We start from the raw sequence: 26,822 nt of genomic DNA, 5'->3' as shown, positions 1-26,822 counted from the left end.
ATTAATAATAAAAAATAATTCAATTAACCCTATTCTTGTTTTTGTGATCAAAACCTGTAAGATGCGGTGAACAATTCTCATCTTCGCCTCCCACCAATCAAGTACTCTTGTGGGGAAAAAATAATAAATAAAAAAATTTAACGATGAGGGAATCACGTTGACTGAGATTTTAATTAAAAAGAATTTTCGTTTTGTACTTTCAAAAATATCTTCTCATTTTTTTTTCTTTTTCGTTGAAAAACAAATCTTTATCATTTTAATAAAGGTTTTAACCGTGTGGTCGGTTCTACCCCGAATAAAAAATTATGTTGTCGGTTTATCCCAAAAACAGAAACGCTGTGGTCGGTTATAGACAATGTCATCTAGATATGGGTCGGGTTGACCGCTTTTGTTTCTAATTCAGGAAAACACCGGCGCCATAAATTTTTTGGTCCATTTTACCCTCTGGTGATATACGGATCGCCTGTAGAACGTATCGGCGATACAATACTGATACGTACAATATCCTGATGCTTGAGAATAAAGGTGATTTGAAATTATGACTTTGCCTGGTAATGAGCGGCACTCATTAGCCTTCTTCGCGGATTGTAGTCGTCAAAACCAACCGGGAATTTTGCCGGCCTCCATCGCCGGCCACCACCGCCACCAACATTAGAGAAACAGAGGTGTTGCCATTCTGGTTGCTGTAGTTGGATCTTCTACTAGTGCTACTTTCTTCTCTTCTTCTTCTTCGTGTCGTTCATCTTGCGTCTTCCCTACGCATTGAAGGTGATATTCTTTATTTCTCTCTTCATACTTCTTTATGTGTATTTTCCATTACTGAATGCTCCGATGTTATTCAAATTTGTGAAGACATGAATTTTTGGGCAGAATTGTCGCTATGGATTTTATTTTCTACGTTTCTTTTTTTTTTTAAATGTGTATCGGGTTGGTTCTTTTTAATTGATGAATGACTTTGTTTTGTGTTTCATTGTTCGGAAGCTTGAGAATACCAAACTTCGCGCTTCAATGTATTTTGTGTCAGTTGTTTTGGAAAGAATGAGAAAAAGAGGAAGAAGGATGATTCTGTGATCAGATAGTCTTAACAAATTTCATTTGCTATTGGATGAAAATGACTCGCTCTCTATCTGTTTAAGCTAAAAGTTAGGTCGGTATAATGTGTGGTGAATAAAAGTTAGTTGGACTACACATTATGTGCTGATTTTATCCTTGCCTCTCTTGAACTTATGGTTATTCCTAGTATCGGCAGATTGTGGTTTTCAATTTAGTCATTTTAATTATTACTCTACTTAGGGAACATAATTATAGGGATGTAAAGTTCTGCTGCTTCCATTGATTTCTTAGATTCAAGTTTCTGATTTACTGTCCTTTCAATTTTGTAATTGATTTGGTTCTCTAAACTGATTCAGTTTTTCCAGCCTTTCATGGTTCCAATTTTGTGGTGTTAGAAAAGCTCATTACCCCAATCAACCCTTTTTTATTGGTAACCATCTTCTTCTATTTTACTATTGTCCCGAGTACTTGGAATCATGTTCTATTCATTGGACAAACATTAGAAATACCCCTATTAAAAATTCCTAATTTCTTTAAAATCTGGTGATTATTCCTCATGATGTGAAGCATAATGAATTTGTTAGGAAAAGCCAACCATAATTAACAGATAATAAACTTGCAATTTGAGATGGGCCAGAAAACTAGATCTATTCAGCAGATCTGATGCTATCTCTTTGATTTCCACAAAAAAAAATTGGTCTTTCTGTTGGTTTTTGTTTAGATACCTCCAAAAATTGGCATGTTGTTCTCTCATGGGACTTCTCTGTCTAGTTACAAATGGCAGATTGAAGCACATTTGGTTTTTCTCTATTTCCTTTTTCCTTTTACACCCTTTGGGAGCTAATTTGTAGTCATTTGGGTTATTGTATATAAGTTTTTACCTATCCTCCCCTTTCCCCAAGTAAAATAAACAAAAGACACCAGGAAGAACTGAATGCAGTAACTTCTTTCTTTTCCCATTTTTCTTTTTTTGGGAGGATGATGTGCTGGAACAAAGAGATTTGTTACTATGTAAACCAATTGTTGACAACTTCTTTGTGTCAGTATATTCCTGAAAGGAGAAGAGATTACATCTGGTGGTGAATCTCTTATAACAAGGAGAAAATATATATAAGAAAATGAAGATAGAAGATATACAAGGTATTTGTAGCACAAATTTCTCAATCATAGCAGATCATAGCACCAGAGGATCAGGAACTCAGAGCAATCCACAGTTTCAAAAGTATTTGGAATGACACAATAAATGACAATAACTGATGTATATACTTGAGATTTGTGTACTTCATCATCGAAGATTCACCTGTTCCATTTCCAAACTCAATAATAAGACATACATTAAGCAGCAATTTTGTAACTTTTATGAACTGGCCACAAAATCCCAAGTGAATCCGTATGGAATTGCCACAATGAAACAGAAAACCACATTGCAGAAATAGTGAGTGACTGTTGCTTCTCCTTGCCCTATACCATGTTGATATACATTGTTCTTGCCCTTAATTAGCAGCTTGAGCTTTTGGATGAACTGTTGTAAACTTGTAATATTGTATCAGAGTATGCTGGTCGACTGTGATCCCTGGGAAGTGCAATTCGATATACAAGAATGTGTCTCACATGTAGGTCTGTGAGACCAACAACCTCAAAAACAATTCAAATATAATCGATTCTGTTGATAGTTCACCTTCTATTTTAACTTAGATTTCTATTTTGGTCACTTTCTAATTTTCTTATTGCTTGGTTGATAAGTAATCTCCTTTTTAGTAGATTTGGGAGTAAAAACTGAGATTTGATTTTGTATTATAAATACCGTACTAGGGGAGAGCCTCAACACACATGAGCTATCTCTTTTATTTTTCTTCTCTTCCTCGTTCATGTTCTTTTCTCTTAATTCTTAGGCTGATTACAGGACCCCGAAGTTCTAACAAATTCATTCTAAAATCCATAAATTCTTGTAGGATTTAGCCTTATTTATAAAGACCAAAACTGACTTTAGAAACCCCAAACCCCATAAACATCTATGCTTTCTAAAATTACCCAGATTTAGACTGACTAAACGCTTGATGGAGAAGACTCCGAGCAACATAAACAATGCACTAACTATAGGATTTTAAATTGCTTAACTAAAAAGGACTCTTAACTAAACTAACACATTGACCCACATAATTCTTATCAATATACAGAACTAAGAACCAGATATGGGCTTATTTGATGAACACAATCTATCAATAAATCCAAAACTTAAATGCTCAAGGCCTATAGAACCCAACCAGTAGCCAAAATAAAATCTTCTGAGACCCAATTGGCCCAGTAGCAGAACTGCGACCATTCTTCTGCATTACTTCCTCAGCTGGCCCAAAGGTAAAAACTTCTCTTTTGACAATATTAGCACAAAATCCTAAATTCTCCCCAAATCTTCACCCATTCTTGATCAATAATCAACCAATTAATTAATGTCATGATCATTGGCAAGATCTTACTTGCTCTCCCCGCCCTCCAGAAAAAAAAGCCACAACATATCTATTTATTCATCTTTCAAAATTTAACACCAGCACGTTCTGTATTACCCACATATTTGGAATCATACATAATCATGAAATTCCCCAAGTCCCAATCATAGAATGTATTTTCTTTAGTGAGTGAGCTTGGAGTTTGGCCCAACCATGGCATTAACAGAAAAGGAGTTACATAGCTTATAATCTAGAATATGAAAAGAGCATGAAAAATATCTATTAGCAACAGCATGATAATCTCTGCATTTGCAGAATTGCAAACAAATCCAGAAACAAAAAGAAGAAAAGAAAGGGAGCCAACTGTTTTTCTTAGAAACAATTTTAAATGATGAGAAATGCTTTCCATGCAAGTATTGCCACTTCCTTTGGGTACATGTTGCAACCATCAGTGGCTTTGACGATCTTGTGTAGCTTGTTGTCATTGGTAGGCTTCAATGCTATATCTATGGTGTTGATCTTGTTTATGATGGCTGGCTGCTGACCAGAACTCGCATACTTTGAGGTTTTCAGGATGCCATCAACCCCTCCACAGGTTTTTTGGGCCTTGTCTGTGTTTCACATCTAGTCTACTTGTATAGGAGGCCACTTGCAAAGTTGCAAGTATGATCTTTTCATAGAAATGGACTTCAATGCATGCCTCTAAGCTAACACTTTTAAAGGATTTAGGTTTACCTGACTGTTGGACAGCATGGAGAATTGTAGTGGTTTACAAAGAGGATGCAGCTGCCCTTGGTTAAGTTGCTTCCATTGATTTTGTTATCATTATGTGGGACATAAGTTTCACTAGCAAATGGTAACTAACCAGGAATTGAAGTGCACTTTTTCACTGATATCTGAGTTACTGTGGTGCATCTTTTAGTAAAGGAAAATACTTAGAAACAACATCATTTTTCCTTTGCAGATGGCCTTTTTTATGTTTAGTGTGCTTTTACTGGTATTTTATTTCAGCTGTTGTTGTTGTAGTGTCAGCCTTGAGGATGATGAAATTTTCATTTGCTTCAATGCATGAATTTAATATAATTTTCTGTGATTAAATTGTTAGCAGCTACTTTTCCTTACTAATTCTTGTTTTGTTCAGTCAGATGAAAGAATGAGACGGCTTCGAGAGATCATTCCAGTCTTTGTTTAAAATATATTAGTGCTATCCTCTTTCATCTATCAGCTTATGTGAATCACTTGGTCTATCATTATACGGGACTGAGACCTCTTGGACTTTGTGCATGTCTGTTCCTGTGGCCCTTGCTGATAATGCACAAAGGGAACTTTCTTATGCAGAACAAACACGATCTGATGTTATTTTACTTAGTAACAAAGAACGTCAAGTTATAGCAGGCAATGGGCAAGCTGCTCATGGATCTTTTGATACCTGCGGATTTAAAGTTGATGAGCTCTTTCTTTCTAATGGAGAATCCTATTCTGGCTCATTACTTAGTAGCATGCCAGAAGGTTGGGGGAAATATGTATGGTCAGATGGCTGTGTATATGAGGGTGAGTGGAGAAGGGGGATGAAGAATGGGAGTGGAAAAATCCAATGGCCTTCTGGAGCAGTTTATGAGGGTGCATTTTTTGGTGGCTATATGCAAGGTACAGGGACATATATTGGACCCAATAAAATAGTCTATGAGGGACGCTGGAGTTTAAATTTGAAACATGGCTTAGGGTGCCAAACATATCCTAATGGAGATGTCTTTGAAGGATTCTGGGTTCAGGGAGTTATTGAAGGGCTTGGTAAATATACCTGGGCTAATGGAAATATTTACTTGGGAAACATGAAAGGAGGGAAAATGTCTGGAAAAGGAACTCTTACATGGACAAATGGGGACTCATTTGAAGGAAGCTGGTTGGATGGCATGATGCATGGATTTGGATTCTACTCCTGGAAAGATGGTGGCTGCTACGTAGGAACTTGGACCAGGGGATTAAAGGATGGCAAAGGAGCATTTTATCCAAAAGGCAGCAGGTTTCTGGCTATGCAAGAGCTTCATCTTGATGCTCTAAGAAAGCGAAGGCTATTGCCAGATCTCAAAAGGCAGAATAATGCTTCACACATACGTCATGCTTCATTGGATATTAGAGATGTTAAAGTTGCAGAGAAACGACTTTTATGCGAAGGTTCATCTGATAAGCTTCCCAAAGGCAACCTGCTAAATTTGGATCAGTTCCAATCTAAGAATGTCTCTTTGCAAAGACGCTGGAGCCTTGAGGTATCCATTGAAAAATTAATTGGACATGATTTCTCATTGGACTTTGGAGAATCAGGTTTAGAAAGTGATGAAAACAAGACTGACACAAATCCTCCAATACTGGAACGAGAATATATGCAAGGTGTTCTGATTAGTGAAGTTGTACTTGACAATAGTTTTTTGTCACCAAGAGCAAGAAGAAGACAGAAGAAACATGCCAGGGAGGTGAATAAACCTGGTAAAACAATTATCAAGGGTCATAGAAATTATGAAGTAATGCTCAGCTTGCAGCTTGGAATTAGGTATATCCTTTATCGACCCTTTTACAGTTCTTATTTTTATCCATTCAGAACTTTGGATGAACAACAGCAACCATAACCTTATCCCAGCTAAATGAGGTTTGCTACGTGCAACTTATATCCATTATGAAGTATAAGCAACACAATGCCTCTCTCTCTCTCTCTCATATATTTATGGAAAGAGAGAAGGAGAACACATGTAGAAACATACTCTTGATGCGCAAAGTAACATAAGAAAAACTGGACTCTGACATAGTGACATCCTCATGGTGTAGTGGGACAGCCATGAAGCACCCGACACCTCTTGCTAGTGTGCCAAGATTTTCCACAATGGTCATATGTGTGTCTCTCTGTCATCCCCATGGAACGGCACCAGCCCTCTTCCTTCACCTTGCCAGTTTTTATGGGATGCAAAGGCAAGTACAGATATCTCCAAGAATGGTACAGTATCCAGGGCCATTCTTCTGCTCTCCTCACTTTGTGAGTTGCTGAATTCTTCATCTGGAGAGGTAAGAGGTAACTGGGAAAAAATGTGAACTTGGATTGGTTCAGATCTTCAAGAAGGCACATTCCTTCTCAAGAATTATATATACCTTTCCTTGATCCACGGGGTTGGAGAATTGAAGATCACTATGCTAGTTCCTCCCAAGTGCCAACGATAGTGTCATAGTATACACAATATAGTCTTGTTCCCTGTTTCATTGTGGTAACTTTCTGAAGGACTTGATAGATCTTTTCCAAGTCATTTACTCTGTCATAATTCTTAATAGACACTTTAGCATACACTTGGCAGCCTCCTTTGACACGAATTTCTTGCCAAATTCAGGCCTAATGGAGAAAATCAGCTAGCTCAGAAAAATGGAGTTCTCTGTCTCCGATCCTGATATGTTGGAGCACTCAAGTCAGGAGCTTGAATGGTGCTTCTAATATGTCCTAGCTTCCCCATACTCCTCAGATAAGATTCATTGAATAAGCCCAACCTAAGTAGCTTGTGTTTTGTCCAACTTCACAATAAAAAATTTGGTTATTAGGGTTCTCACAAGCCATCTAGGTAGGATAGGAACTACTTGAAGTGCTAAGTGAAACATGTTCAGGACCCTGACCTTAGACATAAGGAAAGGCTATTCTTAAAAATATGGGAATGATATCCAAACTAAGTTGGAGGTACACAGATGCTCTGTATCTTCCTCATCTGAATGATGTTCTATGTATAAATGTAGATCTGTCACATTAAAGATGTTGTTGATGCCCATATCTGGTGATATTCCTAGACTTCTAGTACATAAGCATTAGGTCCCACTCGGTTAAGCGCTTTGTATGACCCCATTTTCTAGGGATGGAGATTTGTGTTAACTCTTGAGCCCAATCTAAACTTAAAGGCAAAAGAAGGAGAACCGATTGGTAAGATAAGCTATCAGAAGTTGGTCGGGAAGTTGATTTATTTGTTACACTATAGACCAAATATCACATTTGTTGTTGGCCTTGTTAGCCAATATATACATGATCCCTACTCATCACATCTGGATGTGGTATACTAGATCTTGAGATACTTGAAGGCTACTCCTGGTAAAGGTGTTTGATTTCAGCTTATGGACACCTAAGAGTTGAGGCGTACATAGATGCGAATGGGGTAGGGTGTCCGCATGATCGAAGGTCTACCTCTAGTTATTGTGCATATGTAGGAGGCAACTTGGTGGGTTGGAGGAGCAAAAGCACGTAGTAGTTGCAAGGTCCAACACTAAATCCGAGTTCAAGGCATTGGCTCTAGGCATTTGTGAAGTACTATGATTGAAGGGGCTGCTTCAAGAGCTTGGGACAGAATTAGATACCCTTATACAGCTGTACTCAAATAGCAAATCAACAACTAGTACAACATAACAGGACCAAGCATGTAGATATCAACAGGCACTTCATCAAAGAAAAGATTGAGGCTGCACTGATTCAGATTACTTTTGTTATCTAACAATCAATGGGCTGGTATTTTTACAAAGAGCTTTAGCATGAGAAGTTTCAGTAATATCATTGGCAAGTTGGGTATGAAAAATATCTATGGTCCAACTTAAGGGGGAGTGTTGTAAGGCAGCAGCAATATTAGTGGCAACAGTATTATTAATTATTTCATTAAGGGGAGAATTGTTTTGTTTGGTTCTTTATTATTCTCTTTGTAATATTCCCACAATAGGAAGATCTGTTCTATTTTTAGTAAGTTTCTAGTATAAATAAAGGATTTGTTGTGTCTCTTTGTCACAAGTCAAGATTTTTCCAAATTTTACAACAAAAACCAAATCTAGGATTAGTGACTCTACCTGCAGGAAAAAGTACTGTTGTTTGTAAATGGGCGTTTGTCATAAAACACAAATTTGATGGCACTAAGGAAGATACTAAGCCAGACTGATAACCAAAGAGTTCACTCAAATCTATGCGATTAATTATTAAGAAACTTTTGCTCCAGTTGCAAAGATGAACAAACTTTTGCTCCAGTTGCAAAGATGAACACAGTGTCATGTGCAATGAATCAGGGATGGGATATTCACCAGCTTGATGTGAAGAATGCCTTCCTCCATGGGGAGATTCAAGAGGAGGTGCACATGGAAGTGCCAGCAGGGTATACTTCTACTGAGACTCATAGGAAGGTGTGCAAACTTAAACATGCTCTATATGGGTTGAAACAGTCTCCAAGAGCATGGTTTGGCAGATTTCATAGAGCCATAATGTTTATTGGGTATAGATAGAGTAATGCTGACCATTCCTTGTTTATTAAAAGACCAGTGCTCACATAACAATACTGCTTGTGTGTCTAGATGACATTGTCATCACAGGCAGTAGTGGAGCAGAGAGTTCAGCTCTAAAGGCATTCTTGGGGGCTGAATTTGAAATCAAAGACATGGGAAAACTAAGATATTTTTTGGGTATTGAATTGGCATACTCGGTTAATGGTCCGTCTCTTTCTTAGAGGAAATATTCTATAGATTTGCTAACATAAATAGGGATGTTAGGATGCAAGCTTTTTGAAACTCCTATTAAGCCTAACCTACACTTGAAGACCTCTGGATTAGGCCAGCTATTAAAGATTGGTTGGGAAGCTGATTTGTTTGTCATACTAGACCATATATCACTTTTTCTGTTAGCCTAGTGAGTCAGTACATGCAAGATCCTTACTCCACACATGTAGATGTTGTCTGCTGGATCCGAAGATATCTAAAGGCAGCCCCAGGAAAAGGAATTTTGGTTTCTCCTTATGGGAATTGGAACATTGAAGCATACACAGATGCAGATTGGGCAGGATGCCCAGATGATAGGAAATCTACCTCTGGGTACTGCACCTATGAGGGGGAAACTTAGTGACTTGGAGGAGTAAGAAACAAACAGTTGTTGCTAGCACCGGTCCGGTGCTGAAGCAGAGTTTAGAGCAATTGTACAAGGGATCTGTGAAGTGTTGTGGTTAAAATGGCTTCTTCAAGATCCGAGTATAGAGCCAAAAGCTCCTAAATAGTTGTTTTTAGATAGCAAGTCAACAATCAACATAGCCTATAATCCAGTTCAGCATGATAGGACTAAGCATCTAGAAATTGATTGAGTTTGGACTGATTGACATTTCCCTTGTCTCATCAGAAAACTAGAAGGCTGATATCATCATTAAGAGTCTAAATACTAAGGTTTTTGGAAACATTTCTAGCAAGTTGGGCATGATAGATATCTATGCACCATCTTGAGGGGGAGTGTTGTAAGTCTAAAATTAAAGGGTAGAATTGTCCCTACAGTATTATTTGTAATAATCCCACATTGGGAATTTTCTTTCTTATTGTACTCGTTCATTAATATAAATAAAAATAAAAATTGACTGTGTCTCTTGGACACAAATCAGAAGTTCCCAGACCATTCAACAATTATCAAAATGTTGTTTAATTTGTGTGGCATGCTTCTATTATATTCCAATTTCTTAGGCTGTGTAGCTCACCCATTTTTCTTACATCACAAAGGATTGAGAAGAAGTTCAGCTTCGGATGGGGAGATTCTAGGGTGACTTAAAGACGAATATTTAGTTTCATATTTTTTGTTTTATTTAATTGGTTGATGTAATAGGTACAAATGAGATGTAAACTTTATAATTTTTTGAATACTGGATGCTTATTAGTTGGGACAAGAGCTTAGTTTGCCACCGATTGGAGTTATGTTGGTTTTAATTTTATAATCAACTGTTATGTGGTGACCCGAATTCTTGTACTTGATTTTGAAGATCGAGCCGCACGACATATTTTGGTGGGTGACCCGAATGACCTATTTTTTGAGATTTGTGGTGGAAGTGGCGGCCCAAGCCTAGAGCCCACCACTGATCTTGATCTATGGAGGGAGTGTGGGGTGTAGCCCCCGTGGTACAGTATGACCCACCCAATGGGTCAACCCATTTACCTGATGGAGTCTATATATATATATATATATATATATATATATATATATATATATATATATATATATATATATATATATATATATATATATATCTTATGTTCGCCTACCCACATTATTGAAAGATTTGGGATTTTTCGGTTAGGGCTTTGGATGAAAGTTCTTGGCTTGGTTGCAAGATCTCCTTCTATTCTTCTTCAACACAAGGAACAACATATCGCCAAAAATCGGTGAAATTTTGCCGATTTTCGGTAGTTCGGCTGACCAGCGACATAAAAAATGGATCGAAACGAAAATGTTTAAATGTCGCCAAAAAATTGTTGATTTTTCAGCGAATCAGCAAAACTCGATTTTCCGGCAAATCAAACGAAAATCATTGAAGGAGAAGGAGAAGAAGAAGAAGAAGAAGAAGAAGAAGAAGAAAGAAAGAAAGAGAAAGAAGCAGAAGAGAACCAGTAGCAGCGGCAAGCTGAGAAAGAAACAGAAGAGAACCAGTAGCAGCGGCAAGTAGAGAAAGAAACAGAAGAGAACTAGTAGCAGTGGCAAGCAGAGAAAGAAACAGAAGAGAACTAGTAGCAGCGGCAAGCAGAGCAGCAAACTTCAAATCTTCATCAGTGATTTCTGGCGAACTTTCGGCGAGATTTCGCCGGTTCGCTACTTGGCGAACCGGCGAACTCCGCCGAAAGTTCGCACCTTGCTTCTACATAGTGAAAAGCTTTTCCTCTTTGCCCATGGATGTAGCACATTGCATTGGTGTGTAAACCACGTTAAATCTCTGTGTCTTCGCTTTGTTTGGTTTTGATTCTCTATTTGGGATTTTGAAATTATGACTTGATTGTTTTGGCCTTTGGTTTAAATGGAGTGATTCTTACCTAACTAGTTTTTGTTAAGTGATCGTTTGATTAACTCCCGTGAGGGTTGAACCTTTACCTTCGCAAGAGGGTGGCTCAGATGTAAAATATATTAATATTGTGCTAGGGAGATCCGGGGACTTGCCATCCCTGGGAAACAACTAAGGCATCCAAAGAGAGAATTGGTAGGGTCAGGTAAAGCTGCTCTGGTCAGTGGGGAAAAATCTGTTACAATCAGAAAGTGAAAAACTGGTATATATCTCCAAATGCTGAGTGTTAAGCCTACTATTATCTCTTTCATTAACCGTGAGATGCTGCCCCTGATTCCTATCAGGTCAATAGTTATTCTTCCTTCTTGTTAATTGATCCATCAATATGCTTGAACTGAATTTACTCAATTGGGTGCTACCCCTTCTCTTTTTCAGGCCCTCGCCCCCCCCCCCCTTCTTATGCAGGGAGAGTCTTGTTGTTTGCTGTTTTTTTTGTTCCCCTGCTTCTCTTTCCTTTCATAAAGAACTTTTAATCTCCTGTTCTCCATTATAAATAAGGAAAATTTTATAAAAGAAGAAGCTCAATTGAAGCATTGCATATATAACACATTAAATACCAAGGCTCAAAATTTTGTTTCATCAGGCTGAGACACCAAGTTACCAAAATTTCAGCAATCATTGTACCATGTTTCAGTGGATTTTAGGTGGTTTTTTCTCCTGGTTTTTGGTGTACAGCCTTATTTAAGGCCAATAAACATAATGACAACGTTATTCTTTGCTAAAACCTAATGCAACCTAGTCTTCTTGATTCACACATGCCCAGCTGTATGCAAATGAATTTGGATCATGTATATTCACAAATCTGACCATGGACATATAAGAAAACAATGAAACTTTCATTAATATGCAAGAACTATTTAGAAGTAGCAAGTCTCAATTACAATATATAATTAAAACCTCTTGAAATTCTTGAAATTTCACTGAAATCCCAAAATTTTGTCAAAACTTAGTTAACTGACTTGATTTCATTTTTGTAGGCTTAGGATGACCTGAAATTTCATGAAATTTGGTACCATGATATATACTGAGATACCTGTGGGTGGGGTGAACCTGAGGTCCTGAACCTGGCTCTCACTATTTTTTGGCTAACTTGTTTTACCTGTAACCAATCAAAAGAGACCACCCTTCTTAGTGGTGGTTTGCTGGTCCTTGTTATGTTATGGCATGTATTATTATTGTGGAATTACATAAATATCATTTACCTACTCAGTAATTTAATTGCGATTTTTTATGTCATTGAATTTGTTTTCTTAATAAATTCAAATTGAACAATGCTTGTATATGATCAGGTATACTGTTGGAAAAATAACACCGATACAAAGACGAGAAGTTCGGGAATCGGACTTTGGCCCCCGAGCAAGCTTTTGGATGCATTTCCCAAGACAAGGGTCACAACTGACACCCCCTCACCGATCAGAAGATTTCAAGTGGAAGGACTATTGTCCAATGGTTTTTAGGTTAGTAGTTCATATACATTATGTGGGATGTGTTAGAGGCATCATGCTTATATTATGTGTATTGCAATTTGCAATTAGTTTGTCCAGATTGAATTTTTCTGAACTAAATAATATTTTGGCTCTGTAAATGGAGTATTGCTATTTCACAAGAGATATCATTCTTCTATATATGAAGGCTGTACAGTTAAACATTAGCTCTAGCAAATATCTGCTTCCTTTAATTCACTGAAGTGGATTCTTGGAAAGACTTAAATGTATGAGAATTTGTCTTCTATTTTTAATTTTCAATCTCAATTTATGAATCTTGAGCTGTTCAATGTATCAACATCTGACAAAGATATATTTTATCTGGTGATCTTTGTCTCTCTGAAATGCAATTTTGTTTCCGAATTTAGTTTTATGGCATCATGGTTGTTATTTCACCTCATAATAGTTCTGTATGCTATTTGGCAGAAATTTAAGGGAGTTGTTCAAGATTGATGCTGCAGACTATATGATGTCTATTTGTGGGAATGATGCTCTTAGAGAGCTTTCTTCTCCTGGGAAAAGTGGTAGCGTATTTTTCCTATCTCACGATGACCGGTTTATGATTAAGACCCTTCGAAATTCGGAAGTGAAGGTGTGTATCTTCCAAACTGATATAATATATATATATATATATATATATATATATATGAATGAATGCAGTTGTGTTAGTCTGAACTGTAGGTGTGTATTTTTGAAACTGATATAGTACACAAATGCAATTGCCTTGAAACATTGAAAATTTAAAACATTATGCTAGAATTTCAATAGCTTCCTAACTTTATTTCATAATTTAAAGGTTCAACTTATATCAAGTGAAGTAGATGGACCATGGAAACAATCAAATTAAAACAAAGGCTGCCTGTCTAATTGACATGATTCAGATTCTCTAATTATTCATCAAAAGTAAATCAGCTAAAAGAGTGGTGAGGAGCATTGAATTCCATTTGTGTCCAATGTTCAGGAAGCAGCTTGGTAGTGAGATTTTCTTGCTAGGTATGAAAACCTCTAGGGACATGATAACTTGTTTAAAAAGCCAAATGTCTATGCGATCTGCTTCCCCTTGTCAGAATCAAATCCTGATATGTGATTGATATGAGGTCCAAGAGTAGTGACCTGTATTCTGCTTGGGAGAATCAGCAAACACTATGAGACTCAATGGTCTATCTGGGATCAGCTGTTTGTATAATCTGGCCTACTTGAGATTATTAGACCAGATGTAAAATAGTGAAAGACTCAAAGGTTCATTAGAACTTCTAAAAAGTCAAAAATGTCATACATTTATTAGATGGTTAAAATTGTTTTGTTATGTTTATAGCCTTCTATTTATTTATACAACCTTTCAGATTGTCCCATTATCAATCTAAATCATGTGGTGGATATTTGAGGGTGCACTCAATTATACTTCAGTATTTACACCACTGCTTTTAGTTTTCAGTCTTCCAATCAAGCCTGTAAATCTCCTTTATGTATAATACATTTTAATGATCATCCTGGTGTTAATTTTTTAGCATCTAAACACAATATATTAGCACACTGTTCAAACTTGAATCATAGAAGTTATGCTGACTGGATTCTATATCTGTAGGTTCTTCTAAGGATGCTTCCAGACTATCACCATCATGTTCGTACTTATGAAAATACCCTCGTCACCAAATTTTTCGGTCTTCACAGGATCAACCCTTCAAGTGGCCAAAAGGTAATGGAATTATAGAACACTGAAAATACCGTTTGCCATGCATGGATTCGTTTCCTATTGTGGTGAAAATAGGACATCATTGTTCATTCATTATTCTATGTTATCTAGAACAAAGAAACCATGTGATGCATATAACAATGACAGGAGAATAAACAACAATAAGCCTTGTCCCAACTAAATGGGGTCGGCTACATGGATTCTTGCCTTCCAATCAGTTCTGTTCAATGCCATGCTAGATACAAGGCCTAAGCTATACATATTCTTTCTCACCGCTTCTCTTAAGGTTATCTTAGGTCTACCCCTAGCTCTTCTAGTTCTTTCAATCTGGATTATATCACTTCTCCGTACAGGAGCATTTATAAGTCTCCGTTGAATGTGGCCATGCCACCTCAAAAGACTTTCTCGAAGCTTATCACTTATGGGAGCAACTCCCAAATAAACTTTAATATGATCATTTCTTATCTTATCCATCCTAGTTTTGCCACTCATCCATCTTAGCATCCTCATTTCTACTACACTAAGTTTATTTATATGATTCTTTTTAACAGCCCAATACTCTGCACCGTACATCATAGTTGGTCGAACAAGGGTCTTATAAAATTTTTCTTTAAACTTTAATGGAATACGCCGATCATACAAGACCCTAGATGCACCTCTCCACTGCATCCACCCTATTTTAATTCTTTGGAAAACCTCATTCTCTAAATCACCTCTTTTACTTATGATTGAACCTAGGTACCTAAAACAATCACTATGAGGAATCTAGTTATCGTAAAGTATCACCACCTCATCGTCTGCTCGATCATGACTACAGTTACAAACTAGATATTCTGTCTTCGATCTACTTAGTTTAAGCCTTTTGATTCCAAAGCTACTCTCCATGCTTTTAATTTGGTATTAATCCCAACTTGAGTCTCATCAATCAACACAATATCATCAGCAAAAAGCATACACTAGGGGACCTCATCTTGAATGTCTTTGGTTAATTCATCCATTTCAAGTGCAAATAGATATGGGCTTAAAGTTGATCCTTAATGTAGCCCAACTGTAATTGGGAATTCATTACTTTGTCCCCCTGCCCCTCTATTCTTACACTTGTCACCGAACCATCATACATATCCTTGGTGAAAGGTGTAATCATACGAATTGAATAAGCTGAACTTTTCTACATAATATAAGTTCGAAAATTGGTGCCTTGGTGAAAGGTGTAATCGTCCGAATCATAAATGCTTGAAGTATGCTCATTTAGAAAAGAAAAAAGAAGACTGTTGTCATGGTACTGAAAACTTCTGCCTATGAATTGAAGGTGATAAAAGCAATTCATATTTGTTCGTGGATAGGTTGAGATATGCTCATCATTACAGGATGAAGCTGTTAACAACAATCTGTTAGTGTGATTGGAACTGTGACATCTTTTCAGATTATATGACAGCGTAAATTTTTTGTTGATAATTCTAGCCACAGGATATCAAATCAGCCTCTCAGCAAATATTGCTGGGATAAGGCTACATAGTAAAATTGCCCCCCTCCCCAGGGACTTTGCTTGTGCGGAAGCCTTTGGCACCGGGTTCACCCTTATAATTTTAATCACTGCCAAAATTGTAGTAATTGGACCACTGAAACCTGCTGGATAGATTAATGCCATTTAATATAAAATTCGTAATGACATAATTTTTTGGTTCTCCACTTCAGGTTTCATACTCGTGAACTTTGTTTGACAGCCTTTTTCTGTTGCCAGGAGACCATGGTCTAAATGGTTTGTGATTGATTAAGGGGTTGACATTACCTAAGGTTTCAGTGTTACCATGCAAGGATAATATGATTGGATCAAAAGAGGGATGAAAAGATGTGGTTAAACTAGTTGTGAAAGTTTGTACTTCTAGGCTTGTTCTGAGTGCCAGAAGATGCAGTTTAGATGGAGGAACAGAAAACTCAGTGATATAATCAGTCAGAATAAAGAAGAGAAAAGGAAGAAGAAAAAAGATGAAAAACCAGACTTTTCAAAACCAAAACAGGGATTGGGCCAGAAAAGGGCTTGGTTCCAGTTGGTGCCAATTTTCACCTTGTCAAGCCATGCAGTGATGACAAATGAAAAATCTTTACCAATTGGAAGGATAAAAGCTAGTGAAATATCAAAAGTAAAAGATAAAAACAGTAAGCACCACAGATAATGTTTAGTGAAGTGGTATACATTTTGTTACTTAAAAGGTAAAACAAGGTTAGAAATTTGATTCTTTTTTAAGACAGCTCCACTGTAGATTTTTTTTCTTTCTAAGTTGAATAAGCTGCTGAACTGAACCTGCCAGTTTTCAATCTGATTCAGTCCAGTTTTGCAGCCACTGTGGTTAACTGCATCAGATGGTGGGATTATGTCAAATAAGACACTTAAATAAAGACACTAGTCAATTTTATCTTGAACTGGGTGACAAGAAAATCTTAAGAGCTCTCATGCATCTCAAGTGCTTGATGGACTTGACCTCTATTAATGTAAGAAATTATGAGGATTTAACACGGTAACAACTACACTAATTGACCCTAAAAGTTCAAAAAAAATTAGAATTGAGCAGTATACAACGTGTCAACAACAACGACAACAAAAGCTCGCCTTATCTCTACTAATTGGCGTTGGAGATTTGGACTACTACTAATTCTTCTTTCTGTTGTTCATGTAGGACTTCAGTTCTGCATCAATGGTACAGGTGAAAGTAATTTGTAGCACACGATTTCTTAGCTCCACAAAACTCACCAAGTATGCCTACATGTTAGGAGCAATAAATCAATTATAAAACCAGTGTTTAATTGTTTCACCATCCTTTTTCTCACATTATATTCAAATAACTCTCTTTTGCAGCTTACTTTTTTGATAGTTCAGAGTTAAGATTCTCTTGAGCTCAACGATTTTGGAAACCTTTGAAATCTAAATGCCTAAAAGAAGGATCTTCTTATAGGTCATCAGAGTCAGACACCCACTTTGGTGATCCATGAGATCACACCTAATATCCAATATGTTCTATGGAAGCTTTTATTAGGCCAAAATTTGTGAACAGTTTGTTCTCATGGTCCCCCACCCACATGTCAACTTTCAGTCCAATCCAAGTTGGTCAGATGTCAAAACCAAATTTATTAAAATTATCAAGTGTGCATGGACATATACGTAGTATGCAATTATAAGGGAGGTAATAGATTGAATTTTGGGACTGAAATTTAACACTGACCAATTTGAACCCTGGCTTGTCTGTCTAATGGTCAATTGGTCATTTGCCAGCATCATCTTAGAAATAGAGGCATCTGTTTTTTCGGAGCAATTTCTGTAGATTACCAACTTGAATGATTCTTGACTTCCTCATTTCCCAATTATAAGAAAAGCAACAAATTTTCTACTCTACATGTGGCCCACAGGAATGAAGCTTTTGATTTCCAGAGTATGATATGGTAAGGCCTTCGGGTCTTTCTGTTTGTAACAAGAGAGAAACCCATAACCATCATCACGATGGTTGAAGAGAAAGGCCTATTTTGGCATCAAGTATAGTGTTGGTAGGAAATCTACGAAGACTCCAACATCTGATTAGGATCTAACTATAAGGAAACAATTTAAGGAATGTAAATATAGACTAATGCTTACACCTAATCTCAGACTCAACTTAGAACATGATAGGGATACTCACCCTGTCATGATCAACACCCAACACTTAAATAAGACAGAGTGACATCCCAAGCTACTCATCTTAGCGTTATCTGTAATTCTGCATATTTTAGTCCTCCCTAGTTGTGACGGATGATAGTGAAAACAGAAATCTAAGACAGTAGCTTCAGAGATACAAAATTAAGCTTAAAGTAAATTAGAAAAACACTACCATGGAACGAAAGAAAGAAGAGGAGAAACTGTCTTGCAGTTTTATATTAAAAGGTTTTCAATTACATCTTACTTTTCAGGGACATATTTGGTACAGAAAAAGTTGATCCTTTGTGAACCGGCTCTGAATTTGCAGTTTCGGTTTGTAGTAATGGGCAACATGTTCTGCACTTCATTGAGGATTCATCGAAGATTTGATTTGAAAGGTTCCTCCCTTGGCCGCTCATCCGACAATATTGAAATTGATGAAAATACAACGCTTAAGGATTTGGATCTAAACTACTGCTTTTATATGGAGCCTTCTTGGCGGGAAGCTCTATTAAGGTAAGGAGCTTTCATCTTATTTAATTTCTACTGCATACTAATTAGCCTGAATGCCTAGTGATATAGCATAAGTATGATTGCATGTATATCATGGGGTCATGGTTGTGAGCTTTGATGTAACAAACTTGATCGTTGGTGTTCTATAATAGTAAGCTTGTGCACTTCAAAATTTCTCATGTTTCTGGATTCCATTCAACTCTACTTGGTAGCATGAATCTGTAAAGTTGACGACTTGTATTCTTATGACTCAGAAGGCTCTCATTCTCTATTGCCCAACTTCAAGACAATAGCTTTTGTTGTTCAGTCACAATTAGGGTTTTGTCCTATATGTGGTCAATTTGAGGTTCCTAAATGAAGCGCTCTCAGTGGGTACCATAATCACTAGGATTAAGGTTTATGAGAATTTAAGATCTGGAAGAAAGAAAAAAAAATCTAGCATCAGAAATTTGAAAATTGACCTACCGGTCAAAATTTCAGATTTTTCCGCTGGGATATTGACTTCTTATATTCATAGAATATGTTTTTACTATTTTTGTTGGATTCATACGAGGGGGTATTTGCTTTTTATGAATAATATCCCAAGTACAAAAGCATTTACTTTTTATATAAATAAGTGCTCATGAGGATAACTGACCCTTATATCATAGTTTCTTCCTGGTCTCTGGCCAGGTTTCAACAAGTTCCAATGTTAGTTTGTGAAACTTATGTAGGAATTTAGGTTGAAACTCGCTAGATATGGGGGAAACATGTCAAAACTGGTTTAGTTGGTAAAAACCAGGGGAATTTTCAAGCCCACCTATATCCATCTCAGTTCTCCAAGAAACTGAGACAAGTAAAAAATTCTGTCTATTTCAAGTGAGTTGTAGTTCCATGATTGCAATATCGCCGCCCCTGCCTCTCTTGTGTCTATTCCCCTATTTCCTGCCTTGTCATTTTCCCTATCAGCTTGACCATTTAGTGTTTCACAAAGTAAAAAGAAGCCATTATTAACAGAGAAACATCAAACTGAGACCTCCAAAAGAACTCTGTAGGTACTTATTATTTTCACCCTAATCCTTATATTTGTGTCATGATAATAGTTTACTTTCAAGAAAAACACTGGCCTGCATCCTAAATTCTTATACTTTTCTTAGCAAAACATAATTTTTTCCTTAACTTTCCCTATTATTTTGAAATTTTAAAATTGTTTTCATAATTTTGAACATCAGAAAAAAATTCTGATGCCATGAGGCTGTACAAAAATATTCTTTGAGCTGAAAATCAAGAATCTACTCCCATACAACAAGTGTTTGTCATAATATTTTTCAAGAAGTAGTTTTTTAGGGAATGCTAAGTTTATCTAAAAAGGTTGAGTGTAGCCAAATCTTCATTACTTTAGGTAAGTTGGTCCAATCATAAAACAAAAAGGTGATATATAAGATGATGTTTCCCAAACAATTAAATAGAGTGGATGAAGTGGAGAGGTCTGTCTAGGATTTTGTGTGATTAATGTATTCTTTTAAAGCTTAAAGGAAAATTCTGTAGGACCATAGTACGACCTATGGTTGTGATTTGTGAAAGCGTCCACCTAGGGGTCAAGGCAACCTGATGTCACCTAGTTCTTGTTGCCGTTCACATGCTTTATTTATAGTCAAAGATCCAACCTTAGTTTAGGAATAACTTCCTAAACTGAGTTACATAAAAAAGGGAAAGTAGATATTACACCCAAAAAATATAACTACTCAAAAGTTTCCAGATTAAAGAGATCCTCAAATATCCTCAAATTTTGTTATAAGATCTTCAAATATTATTATCCTCAAATAGACTCGCTCACACCCAAGTAAGAAGAAGGAAAGGAAACTATATAATAACAATATTACAAACACCTATGACCAAAAAATAGAAAGGAAATATAACATTCATAAAAATTTATTGTCCATGAATGATTCATGTGTGAGTACTTAATCAAGACTTCTAACACTCCCCCTCGAGCTGGAGTATACGTATCACAAGCTCTAGCTTAGAATAGCAAGAACAAATATTAAGCGCTTCATCAATCTTGAACACAAGTAACAATAGCAAATGTCAATAAACATCGAGAGAACTTTACCTAGGAGATAATCGATAGCCACTTAAATGAATAATCTTCATGTCAAACAAACCATCCAATAATGAGAATAGTAGGTAATAGTGAACATGAACCATATTCATAAGTACAACAACGGCACCAACATCAAAGGCACTATCCAAATAATGCGAGTAGTAGTAAGTAGCAACTGTGTCAAAGTTGTAGCACCTCCACTGGCTACATCACAAGAGGTAGGTGGTAGGCAGGAATCTCCACAAGAGAAGATTAAACCTGCAGCTCTAAGTAGGTAAGTAAAGGGCAGTATGGGTTACTGTGGACCTAGTAGGTAGGTAAAACCCAATATGGGTTACCACGGACCAAGTAAGTAGGTAAAAGGGATGTAGAAGTTTGAAGTTTCTGCATACCAAGTGGGTAGTTGTTGCTGTAGAATACCATCTTAGAATAAAAGCCTTCACTTCAAAAAGTCTTGAGTATATATAGACTAAGTCTCCAATCTCCCCTCACATGTAGCATTACACTTGGACAAATAATGATAACCAATGATCAGTATCTGAAAGTATGAGCAGTGCACCACAAATATTTTGGAAAAAAATTCCCTAAAAGCAAGAACTGTAGGCATAGTCTTCAAGTACTCAGAAACTGTAGGCAGGTTTTCCATAGGAAGAGGTAGTAAAGCAATTAAATCTTCATAGTCCTTGATGTGAAGATAAGGAGGTCTAAGTCATAGTCGGTACAGCGATTAGTCTCTTAATAATAGCTGCAGGGTAGAATCTGAAAATCCTCAGAGATGAGTCTCAAAACTACAGGAGAAAAATAACAACCAAGAACTCAAATTAATGGCTGTGATACCATGTAACAGGACCTGCAGTTTAGAAAGTTAGAGCGGCAGAAATGATGAAGAGGAGAAGAGAATGAGAAGACCGGGAGAGAGTTCATATGATCACTCCTCCCTACACATGCTTTATTTCTAGTAATAGATCCAATCGCAGTATAGGAATGTTTTCTCAAGCTAAGTTACACAAAAAAGGGGAAGTTGATATTACACTTAGAAAATAGAACTACTCAAAAAGTTAGATTAGAAAGAGATCCTCACATCTTCAAATTTGGTTGCGAGATCTTCAAATATCTACAAATATTACTATCTTGAATAGACTTGCTTGACACCAAGCATCAAGAAGGAAACTACATAATAGAAATATTAGAAACACCTACGACCTAAAAATAGAAAAGGAAATATAACATTCATTTTTTTTTTTTTTTAAAATTACTGTTCATGTGAACAGGCTGTGGACACTTAACCAAGACTTCTGACAAGAACAACCAGGGGTAGACCTAAGATTACCTTAGGAGAAGTCGTGAGAAAGGATATGCATAGCTTAAGCCTTGTATCTAGTATAGCCTCAAATAGAGCTGATTTGGAGGCAAGGATCCATGTAGGTGACCCATTTGGTTGGGACAGGGCTTGTTCTTGTTGCTGTAGCTAAAGCTTCCCCAGTAAGTAGCAAATGTTGTATTCGTAGTAAGGTGGTAACTCTTAGTAATGTATTGCAATGGTATAGAGTGGTAATGTAGCAACAAATTCAAGATGCCAGGTTTTTCCCCCTGCTTCAGGTCGAAACCCCTAAAACAAAGTGGTTTTGAAATTTGAACTTAAGGCTCAAGATTTGGTCTTTGTATGTCGAGTTTTAAACTAAAATTTTTAAGGACATTACTTCATAGGCAACAGGCTCAACTGTTATGACAAGATTGTTTAGACTTAGATATCAAGGCTTTGCTGATGTCATTAAGTTTGATATGGAGGATTGGAAGAGAGAAATAAAGGTTGGAACATAAGTTTTTGCATTCTCATAATGTAATAATTGATCCAATATTGGAAGCTGTTGCATGGATCTTTCAATTCCGAGGGAGAATGAGTAATTTGAGAAGTGGTTCAGAGAACTACTAAAGTAAAAAAATTTAATGTATGCTGGAATTCAATGAAATGTACTACAATGTAATGAATAGCTGAATAGATGGAGCAATTTGAATTCCATAACATTTGAAGCAAATTTCTTTGAAATAAGCTTGTTAATTGCATAGTTATAAAACCAGAGTGAGAAAGATCTCTTACCTGCAGCAAATAAACCATGTGTTTTATTTCATGTGTAAAGGATGAACTACGACTGGCATAACACATTCAGCAATCTGACAACAGATCAATCAACCCTGGACATGTCCCACAGTCATGAGCCCTGGTGGCCATACTGAAGTCAAGCAATTTCCTTGTAGTCTAGGCCTCACTTCACAGACGGTCTGTGGCTGAGTATGACAGCCTTCATGTGGTAGAGTATATTTAGGATTTGGCAAAGAGAGCTTCACATTGAAAATTAATCTTTTTACTTATTGTATATTTTATTTGTACCCCTATGGTTTTATCTTTCAACTTTCTTTCTTGTTTCTTCCACTATAGAACTTTAAACTCTATTGCTTGCACTGTAATTTATTTCCCGTATTTCCATTCCTGTGCAGGCAAATTGAGATCGACTCTAAATTTTTGGAAGCACAACATATTATGGATTACAGCCTTTTGTTGGGTATTCATTATCGAGCCCCACAGTGTTTCCGCTCTCTCATATCTTATCATCAAACTTTATCGGCAGATGGATTAGGAATTCTTGCACAAGAAGGTATGCTTAATAAGCATTACATTACTAGTACTTCTGAATACCATAAAAATATTTCTTTGAATTAAATGTGTAAGCAATGTGGGTTGGAGGTGATGTCTATTCCATAGGATGGTGGCTGTCCGGGTCTTAGAATTTTTTTTCTATTTAATAAATTTGAAAAACTGCAGCTATTCTGTATATGTTTCATGAATACCACATTTTCCATGGTGTTTGTGTTGGGATTAGGGGTGTAAAAGGACCGGATAATGGTAATACCATATCCTCATCCTATTATATTCGGACGGATTCGAATATCTTATTGGTTTTCGAACGGATTCAGTCGGATTCGGATGATAATCGGATAATTACTTTCTTAAATAGATTCTTCTAAATGGGCACAAATACAGATCGAATACAAGTTTTCGACTACCTGTAGACATTTTTACCATTTTATTTTGTGAGGCTAGGTTTGAAATTTAAGAATTTAGCAACTTTTGTGGTTATTTATTAGAAAATCTAGAAAAATAGTCACATATCTCAAGTAAAAAATCATAAAAATAAGAAAAATAAATAACTTAATTGGATAACTTAATCGGACGGATAATAATCGGTAGGAAAGGGGTATACCATATCCACATCCTATTAGTAATCAAACGGATTCTAATACCACTAAAAGGATGGGGAGCGGATTTCGGTTATCCATTTACACCCCTAGTTGGGATGTTGAGAAGAAGTGCCATATAAACAAACACAATGTTGCAGAGTTGAGATGGATGAGTGGGAAAACTAGTAACAACATCGTAAAGAATAATCATATTAGAGCTGCATTAGGAGTAGCTTCAGTTCATGAAAACTTGGAAAAAGTTGTCTGTGGTGGTATGCATATATAACAGAGGGCTTCAACAGCCCCAGTCCAGAGGAGCAAAATGATCATGGTTGAGGGAATCTGAAGAACTACAGGCAGGCCTAAGATAATCTTAGGAAAAGCAGTGAACTCAAAAAAAAGGGCTTAGCTTTGGCCTTTCTTGTAGCGACATCAAATGAGCAGATTGGAGATGAAAGCTCCACGCAGTTAACCCCATTTAACTGGAATTGTTCATGTGATGTTGTGATTGTATTCACATATCTCTGAGGCCTACATGAGATTGTTAGACAGTTAAGAAATCATATGTAACGAAGAAGGAATCGCCACAGAGTTTGCATAGATGATGTTATGTTTCCCCCACCCCCTTCTCTCCCTCCCTCACTTATTTTCATTGACAACCATATGATTGTGTCCATGTTGCACCAACCCCCCCCCCTTCTTTTGTACTCCCGAATTTTAATCTATTGTCTCTTATTGGATCCACGTAGCTGACGTCGTCAAGTTGGATAAGGTTTCAACAACCACTTAGTTGTGTCCAATTCCTCTATTATAACCCTAGAAACCATCACTAGATCCCACTCTCTAAGAGAGAATTATGGAAACAGCATGCAAATTTTCACATGTCAATCAAAATCTTGGCCTTGCTTATCCTGCAAAAAAAGGGGGAAAAGAAAGAATAACGTTGGGAAGATAGAAATGGATGGATATTTACAGTTTTATGTTCATGTTTAGATTTTCATGGAATACATGGTGATATTCAAGGATACGAATTTACTAGTAGGCTTGTGTCTACTGCCAAAGTACAGGAGTGCTGTTATCATTAGGTTGCAGGTGTCTATGACTTAAGATGCAGTTGATACTGTGGCTCTGGATTTGGTGGGGCACACTTTTGGAAAACTGAAAATGAAAATGAAGAAAGACAATATATCTTACCAAGTAGATGGAAGGAGGAAGTTATGTTTAAAAGGTTGAAATTGAAAAACAATGACCAGAAAGTGCATTTCATATAGGATTTTGCTCAGGAGAGAGACGGAGAGTAGTCTGTGATGCCTTTCTACATTTTTTACGTTCACTTGGTCATATTAATATTACAAACATCTTCTATTCATACATATCCACAGTCCCAATCATCAGAAAAGACAAGTAATGGAAAAATGACTTTGACTGCTTTGCTGTAATGGTCATGCGTTGCTTAAGCACTGAAGAACAGTGCAAGCAACCATAACCTATTTCATCCAGCTTCTTATCCTTTTTTGGTCACATACTGATATATACATTGAAATCATCTAATGCAGAGACTGAAGATGATGAAATATCCAACTACCCACAGAGCCTTGTTCTGGTGCCACGTGGAAGTGGTGATAATAATATGACGGTGGGCCCTCATGTTAGGGGTAGACGATTAAGGATATCAGCTGCTGGTGATAAAGAAGTGGATCTCCTACTTCCAGGTACAGCAAGGTATGATGCCCAACCACTGTTAGTGTGCTCAAATTCCAGAATCTTCAGGATACTATTGGAGAACTGCATTGCCTAGATCATGCTTAAAGATGTTTAGTGATATGGCTTTGCTTTTAACTTTTGAAATATGGTGTTTTCCGCTTAAATCTAAGCAGGCTTCAGATCCAGCTTGGTGTGAACATGCCCGCAAGAGCAGAGCATATCACCAAGGAAGACAAAACACAATTGTTTTGCGAAGTATACGATGTCGTTTTGTATGTGGGTATCATTGACATTTTGCAGGAGTACAACATGAGCAAGAAGATTGAACATGCGTACAAATCCTTCCAGTTTGAATCCTCGTCTATCTCAGCTGTTGACCCAATCCTCTACTCACAGCGCTTCTTGAAATTTATTCAGAAGGTGTTCCCTCCTAACTTGTAGTGAGTAGTTCTTTTAGAGGGGATGTTCTTCAATTGATGCTTATATAAAACTGATCTTCCAAGCAAGGCCTGGATATATTGTAGTAGAAATTTTGATTGGAAGGTTATTATTTTAGTGGCAGCTTATTGCCCTTACTAAGGAAATGCATAGTTAATTAATCAATTGTTCTATTTCAAACTCTGATAGTTCATGGGGTACGTTCTTCCTGTTTTTTCTTTTATGTCAATTTCCCTTGCTTATGGCTAAGAGTATATGCGCGAACATGCATGGTGTGATCCATGTGAAGGTTTGAAGGTGAATGCATAAAGTTAAGGGTAGCTGAATACAAGCAACATGGCTCTGTCTTCCTCCTTCAGAATGATCTTTCTCCTTGATATTCCCTGAGGATAGAGTTGTTGAGCCACTTGTTTTGAGCGCAATACATTTGAAGGTCATGTAGGCTCTCGTTTTTCTCCCATATCTGGCTGCATCATATATATGGTAATCTAACATTTACTGTGGGTTTGATGGAAGAGTTGTTGTCACAGAACTAATGGGCACTGATGGTTGGAGAAAAAAGAGCAGGGGATGATGAAAAAAAAGGAAAGGTGGGGAAGGAGGTAAGGTTGCTTTTGTGACTAAATGATCACCGGTTTCACAATAATAAAAAAAGC

At 36.9% G+C, this 26,822-nt stretch overlaps 1 protein-coding gene across 3 annotated transcripts; it reads left to right on the top strand.

Moving 5' to 3' along the window:
- The first annotated feature begins 565 nt into the window (after positions 1-565).
- On the top strand, positions 566-26,778 carry LOC149021877 (phosphatidylinositol 4-phosphate 5-kinase 9-like). Of its 3 annotated transcripts, XR_016172371.1 has the most exons (10): positions 566-768; positions 4,639-6,045; positions 12,640-12,807; positions 13,261-13,426; positions 14,420-14,530; positions 18,520-18,707; positions 23,284-23,441; positions 25,581-25,746; positions 25,902-26,599; positions 26,697-26,718. XR_016172371.1 is itself a non-coding variant. In XM_089150055.1 (9 exons), exons 2-9 carry the CDS (start codon positions 4,781-4,783, stop codon positions 26,167-26,169), a joined length of 2,490 nt encoding a protein of 829 aa, XP_089006181.1. In that variant the 5' UTR covers positions 566-768; positions 4,643-4,780; the 3' UTR covers positions 26,170-26,778. The 3 variants fall into 3 exon arrangements, 2 of the variants coding, with proteins under 2 accessions (XP_089006181.1, XP_089006180.1); XM_089150055.1 differs by having other exon boundaries at positions 4,643-6,045; positions 25,902-26,778; XM_089150054.1 differs by having other exon boundaries at positions 25,902-26,778.
- Positions 26,779-26,822: the final 44 nt, after the last annotated feature.

Source organism: Hakea prostrata, chromosome 3, assembly GCF_041222555.1.
Source record: "Hakea prostrata isolate BN-2017 chromosome 3, UWA_Hpros_2, whole genome shotgun sequence".
Classification (NCBI taxonomy): Eukaryota; Viridiplantae; Streptophyta; class Magnoliopsida; order Proteales; family Proteaceae; genus Hakea; species Hakea prostrata.
Note: the sequence above shows the minus strand (reverse complement) of the source record. Positions and strands in the feature narration are given on the sequence as shown.

Bases quoted from the DNA above. Each gene is read 5' to 3' on its own strand.
- LOC149021877 (XM_089150055.1), top strand. From the start codon at position 4,781: ATGTCTGTTCCTGTGGCCCTTGCTGATAATGCACAAAGGGAACTTTCT. The intron at 13,427-14,419 runs GTGTGTATCTTC...CTATATCTGTAG, and splicing joins TTCGAAATTCGGAAGTGAAG to GTTCTTCTAAGGATGCTTCC. The intron at 18,708-23,283 runs GTAAGGAGCTTT...ATTCCTGTGCAG, and splicing joins TGGCGGGAAGCTCTATTAAG to GCAAATTGAGATCGACTCTA.